The sequence below is a fragment of the Aplysia californica genome, unplaced genomic scaffold, assembly GCF_000002075.1.
Source record: "Aplysia californica isolate F4 #8 unplaced genomic scaffold, AplCal3.0 scaffold00106, whole genome shotgun sequence".
NCBI lineage: Eukaryota > Metazoa > Mollusca > Gastropoda > Aplysiida > Aplysiidae > Aplysia > Aplysia californica.
This window is the reverse complement of record NW_004797376.1, coordinates 1,259,565-1,266,495: the sequence shown is the minus strand read 5'-3', so window position 1 is coordinate 1,266,495 and position 6,931 is coordinate 1,259,565. Positions and strand designations below refer to the sequence as shown.

General features: G+C 40.8%; 1 protein-coding gene across 1 annotated transcript in view; it reads left to right on the top strand.

Annotated features, from left to right (window-relative positions):
• Positions 1 to 6,931, top strand: part of LOC101862791 — a gene marked incomplete at its 5' end in the record, with an annotated part of 120,693 nt that overhangs the window by 93,608 nt on the left and 20,154 nt on the right. The window contains 1 exon segment of the mRNA XM_013080934.2: positions 2,542 to 2,696. Coding sequence (XP_012936388.1) covers positions 2,542 to 2,696 — 155 coding nt within the window.

Sequence of the window (6,931 nt, the reverse complement as noted above, 5' to 3'; positions counted from 1 at the left end):
GAGAGAGAGAGAGAGAGAGAGAGAGAGAGACTCAGGGACATTTATTGGGAAAATCTTTGTCCTATAATCGTATAGTTAGTGTGGGTTTTGTTGTTGTTATTGTTGTGGGTTTTTTTTTCAAAATGCTCACTCTACTAATGGACGTCCATGCTTCAAGTTAAACCACGACGCGGACTAGTTGCGAAACGGTTGTAATAAAATTATGAAAGCTGCTAAGTGGGAGGTTGGTGGATGCTTTAAAGTGGTTTCTTGCTCGTTCTTTCCAATCTAGAATTTATCGGCTGTCGTCCTTATCTCTCCCCCCTTCTTGTTTGAGTTTGTTATCCCCCCCTTGTAACACTCTAATCGCCGGCACTTATATTGGCCTCATTATGTTGCAAGTGTCGTAAAACTCTTATGAAAACAAACAAGCAAACAAACAAACAAAACAAGTTATAACATGATCGATAGCAGAACAGGCCTCAGTAACAAGCAGACACCGACCCCCGTGCTGTGATGGTGGAAGGTTGTGGGAGGTTTTGAGTGGTAGGATGATGTGGGTTGGGGGGGGGGTAGTGTGAGGTGGAAGACAAATTGAGGGCGTTACGTATTGGGCGTCGTCCTGCCCTGTGATTGTGATAGATAGGGCGGATCAAGGCTTTCTACTGACCAGTGTCCAGCGCGGCTTGTGCGTGAGGGTACAATACAACCTGGCGGAATTAAGTGTCAGCCTGGGCGCGTTGCGTTGGAAGCGTGAGGGAAAGAAAAATGTGTCACGACGCGGTGGAATCAGGCGCTCGCCAATTTTTGGGGCATGTGAAGTTTTTGGTATCACCTTAAATTTGTTCATTTGTCTTGCTTGCGATGAAAGAATTACCCATTTATCTTGAGTATATGTGGAGGTGTTTGCGATTGAATTTGTTGGGATCGCTTGGTTTCAGAGGTAAAATTAATCAGAAAATTGCAGCCAAATTTTTGTTATTTACCAAGCTTCCAGAGTCTATGGAAACTGACATTTTGACATTCTTTTGTTTTTACCTGTAATGAACGTTTTTCGTTATCACACTGAAATGTGTTCTTAAGTGGACCTAGAAGGTGTTCAGCTAAAAAACACAGTTTCGATAAAAATTACCAAACAAGCGGAAAAGTATAAGTTTCTTCACTTTCATTATTTTGATGAGCGCCTGATTTCACCACGCTGCCTCACAAATGTTTCGCGGGTTTGTGAATCAGCCTGACCTGAGTGTGTCTTTTATTTTATTCGTCCGTCCCTTGGTTTGCATGCGTTCGGAAGGGGACGTACGTGACGGTTTGCTTGAATGAAGGAACGCGCGTACGTAAAAATGATTAATTTATTTGCATAATTTTTAATATATTTATTTATTTATTTATTATTATTAATTTATGTTTATTTTATTTATTTTTTGGTGGGGTGGGGTGGGGTGGGGGTGGGGGGGGGGTTCATTGCCGGTTGAGGAACATTCTGAGTCCAACGTCATCTCCCTGCGTTATACATGCCTCTGTTGTTGGTGGATCGTTTTGTTGCTTTGCACTCTTCTGTTGTTTTGTTCAGTGTGCCTATCGGCCCCCAAGAAGGCCCTTCGTCCTTCTCTCGTTTCTATCCCTCCTTTTCCCCTCCCTAGCACTAAAAGAACAATATAAATGTGTCGCTGCGTCTTTTCCGTTCGCTACGGTCCTATCGGAGACGGACGTTAAACTAGGAGGTCCCGCCCCTTAAATAAACTAATAGTGTTGATAGGGGCGTTAAACCCATACCATTTCACCCTTTTCACCCGTTCGCTAAAGAGACAGAATGATTTTGCTGAACTCCTTTCCACATGCAGCACAAACAGGTCACTGTTATTATGTAGTTCTGTGTTTGGAAGAGGGATGGTGAGAGAGTATGCGCGTATAATATGTGTGTGTGTTGTTTGTTTGCCTTCTCTCTCTCTCTCTCTCTCTCTCTCTCTCTCTCTCTCTCTCTCTCTCTCTCTCTCTCTCATCTCTCTCTCTCTCTTTCATCTCTCTCTCTCTCTCTCTTTCATCTCTCTCTCTCTCTCTCATCTCTCTCTCTCTCTCTCTCTCTCTCTCTCTCTCTCTCTCTCTTTCTCTCTCTCTCTCTCTCTCTGCTCTTCTCCCTCATTTCTTTGTTACTCTCTGGTAACTTCTTTGATCTTCGGGGCCTGCACGACCTATCTGTGTTACACATGTCGTTAAACTCGTACTAAAACTAAGCCTTCTTTTCTTTGTATGTTACTCATTAGTAACACCTCGGCACTTATATATATAATATATAATATAATACGTTATATATTATATTGTATATACTATAGGCCTATATATATATATATATATATATATATATATATATATATATATATATATATATATATATATATATATATATATATTTATATACATGACCTAATTGAGTAACATGTGCCGCCAGATTTCTTTCTCAAACCAATTTATGACTTTTGCCTCGTGTATGTCTTCGTTTACGCTCGTACTCAAATCTCCAACGCCGGTTTTGATCGTGTCTGTCCCTCCCTCCTTCCACAGCTCCGAGAACTACCACGGCTCAGAGCCTGACGTGCGTGCGGCTGCGGACGGTGGAGAGGCTGAGCAGCCCATCTCCCAACTCTACAAACAGATCCAGCATGGAGGGGACATCCCCATACGCGGTCTGCAGAAACCCGCCCCCGAGAAACCGAGAAGTGAGTAGAATGTAGTCTACATACTGTGATTCATTACTGTTGTTGTTGTTATTATTATTGTTGTTGTTATCATTGTTATCGTTATTGTCTTCATCACGACAACTACTTTGCTTCTGTACTGCTTGTCTGTGATTGAAGGACACGACTTTTTCGTTGTTCTTTCGAGACGCCCTTTCCTCCCCAAAGCTTCCGTAATCTGAGACTGCAGACTCCGAGTTAGTTGTAATTTTTTGATTGGGTTAAAAATAGAGTCAGCGTTAACTTTAATAAAAATCGAAACCATTTTTTTCATTGTTGTTGTTGTTATTGTTGTTGTTATTGTTTTTGCCTTTGTTGTTTATTGTTGTTGTTGACTACAGCAAGGAAATATCAGATTGACTTAGTGTGGAAACGAAACTTGGTGTAAAGGAGCAGGGGGTAACAGAATTACGCTCGCCATTGCACGAGTGTCTGACTGCAAGTATAAGTTTTACTACGTCAAATCCCTGTTAAACTATTTCACCTGATTGGCTCCCATGTTTTGGTGCAAACAAAGAATTGGGTCTTTCAAATGAGCAGTCTCAGTTTGCTGCTGTCTTTTGGGCGCCTTTCCTTACAATAACATTTTATTTCATTGATTTTTCATCGTGTTGATTCAGCTTTCTTTTCCCTTATTTCATGTTCACTTTGACCTTTGCTCTTTCGTGGAATGCACCCTTCCTTTTCTGTTGCCCATTCTTGTCCTTTAGGAGATATACTTTATATAATAATATTATGGTTGTTGATTATTGGGTTGTTGTTTTTTTTTCTCTCTTCTGCTTATTCGTCGTTCCTTCGTCTCACTGTTTGCCCATTGTTACCCTGGATGTGTTGCATGATCAACGTCATCTCATCACTTCTATTTGCTACATTTTAATCTGTTTATCGTTTATTTTATTTTTGGATACTTTTAGTTAAACATGTTCGGCTTTGTCATGGCCCCCTGAAAGCTTGAGTAAAATAATATGTTTAAAACGTCTATGTGAGTATTTTTTGTGTGACGTATAAGCTGCGCCATCGTATGCTGCTTTTAGAACCAAAACTTTTAATTTTTGTGTATGTAGCCTTCTGATTTTAATTCTTGTGATTGTAGCCTTTTGAAATCGTACCCCAAAACCACATGCCAATTCTTTTGGAAGAAAGTAACGTTATACATTCACAAACCAACGTTAACAAAACCCACCTCAATATAATAATGCTTCTTTTGCGTATTCTGGAAGCTATTAAGGTTTCCCTTTCTTCTGATTGTAGTATTAATGTCTGAGTATCTTTGTGAGAAACTGTTTTATGAGTACCCGCCCCTTCGCCTTTGTTCTGTTGCAGTATTTTCAATGTGTTAGCAAATTACTGTCATGTCACTAGGGACACGTCATTGAAGGTGTACTTACTTATGTAGCAGACGCGTTGTCACCCTGTCTATCTTTAAATATTGCCTTTCTCTGTCTGCTGTATTTGAAGTGATGATTTGCCAGCGTTCTTGTCTAGGTTTCTTCAGCCATTAATTTGCTCGGGGAAGGAAAGGTTTTTTCTTCTTTTTTTATGTATCGCTTGTCTGTCGGCCCTCCCCTCCCTCAAACCCTCCACCACCCCCTCCCTCACCCATTCTACAAATGGGTAAATGTGCATATTTATGTAATTACAAAGAAACTAGTTATTTCCTTGTTTAGAAATACCCTGATTAATAATGGATGATGATGCATTTTTTAAAGAAACAGTTTTTAAAAATACTATTTTGGCTATTAATTACCGATAGTACTTTGTGTAGGTAACGATTTTTTGTTGTTTGCTTTTTATGTCGAATTTGTACATTCCTGTCGTGTTCCTGTTGTGATTGCATGTTTTGTTTATTTGATATTTCATTTTTTTCGCATGCTTTTGAAAAAACATTCATCTCAGAAGGTGGACTTGTCGGTCTTAACAACAGCTTGTGTACATTGTAAAACCCAAAGCAGTGAGTTGACTTTTACCCCGGCGTTTGTGGTGCAAAGGTTAAACTATTTCCTACGCAAGAGTTATGGCATTGCTTTGCTTCTCGAGAGGTACCGCGAGAAGCGAAAATATTGGAAAACTCGTTCGAACAGTGTTCATGGCAACTTGTCATTTGGGCAAGGAATTAAAGCTCGTCATTTTTTAATTTTTTTTTGCTCAGTAAAGATGCATGCGGAAGTGCTCTTTCTTTTAAGAAAATAAGAAAGTTCCAGAAATGTGTGTTGTTGACTGAGCTGCTTGTTCCTGCTTCTTCACCACTCCCGTTCTTGTCAGCGTGGACTGGAGCTCATAGTGTGTGTTGATGTAAGTAAAACTGCTTTATTTCATTTTGAGCACTACTGTCTTCCCGTTATTTTCTTGATCTCTGTGTGTGTGTTTTCTCTGCTGTTGTAAAAAGCTTATCACTTTTCCGTTCCCTAAAAACAAACAAAAGAACAAAAACACCCCCAGCATTTTATATTTGATTTATGATAGATGCGATTCATCTCTAGAAACGTTCAGGATTTTATTGTTCCAAGAAAAGAAGCCGATTTAAAATTCTGATCACCAGCCCTGTTTCCAGTCTTATAATTGGTTTCTTATATTTCGCTGAACAATAGAAATTAAGTGGCCTCCCCCCTTAGACATTTCTTTACCCCTTGTAGGATTGACAAAAATCGTAACAGACTTAAAAGTAACGTCTCTTACTGGTTATGTTCGTGTGTTTTGTCTGCTGGCCTTTAAAATAACCTTTCACGTAAAAACTGTTTTTAATGTGTTCCATTCATAGTTTTTCCCCTTTCAAAAAATACGTTTTTAAACCATCGCTACATTCAGTCAGTGCTTTCCTTGAAATCAAGAAAACCTCCTCTAGCACCTTAGCTTAGATTTGATTTTTACCAGGTATATATTATTTGTTCCTTTTAGAATAATATATTATTATTTGCAATTGTATATTACGTTAAACTATTTTGAAAATTTATATTCTAGAGTATTGTGGCTAATTTCCGGCTTCATTTTTCTTCTCTTTCAGTTTGCATGTACCGTCTGCATGGTAGTATGTGAAGAAGTTTGCCTAGGAGGAAGGCTGTGTGTGCAGTTGTAGGTAGTTTCCTTATTCCTGGAAAAAAAAAAAAAAAAGTTTCACTCGAGTTGCTGTTCCGGTTGTGATTGTTCCATTGCCACTGGCCATTGGATGCTGGCGTGGGATACGTCCAGCTGTCGGACCTGCTCTCTGTGAGCTCAGGCTGCTCTGTGACTTTTATTAAAGACTCGCACCGTACCTCCGCCTCCTTTCGGAGACGAGCATTGTTTTGTTGGAGTTTCCCAAACTGTGTTGAAGGAGCCGTATAAATCAACGTACCGGATTGTGTGGTGTAGTGGTAAGGCGCTTAGCCGTCGCACGCAGGAGACCCGAGTTCGATTCCCGTGCGGCGAGAATGTTTATCTAGTATCGCCGTCTCTCTGCTGTAACGTTGTATCCTTCACTATCTGGGTTGGCCCTGACAGGTAGGGTCAAAGCCCGCCTCATAAATGATCGATTGGAGCATCAGACAGACACCTAAATTATTAACAACCAAGGAAACAAAATGTAACCCAACTTAACCTGGTTCCCCGTTCCGTTCCATGTTACTCCTGGACTCGCCATCATCTGTGAGGAGTTCACGTGTTAAAATAATAATAGGTTTGGAATGCTTCAACATTGTGCTGGAAGTGCATAATGTCCTTGCGTTGTTCTTACGGATTGAAATCTTTTGGCTTGCACGTAGTACAAAAAAGGTTCTGTTATTTCCGATTGCTTTGAAGTGGGAGGAGAAGCCGCGAATCTCGGCCACAGAGGTGCCCTTTGGACTCGAATAGTCGCCATATATACCGTACGGCGAGAGAATACGCCTCTGCTCTTGATAGATACAGGCATTCCGATTTTCACACTCAAGGACTGTTGAAGGCTCTTCCATCGACTCTCCCCTCTCTCTCTCCCTCTCGCCGCCTCCCACCCCCTCCCCCATCTCTCTGTCTCTTCATCCCCCCCTCTATCTCTCCACCTATCTCTCGCCGTCTCTCACACTTTCTCTCTTCATTTCTCTCTTTAATTGTCAGTCGCTGTCTTTCTCCCTCTGTCGTTCTGTCACGACCCCCCCCCCTCTCTCTATCTCTCTCTTACTCAAACACACATACACACACACGCACACACACAAACACTAACACAAACACACATACACACACACACACACACACACACACACACA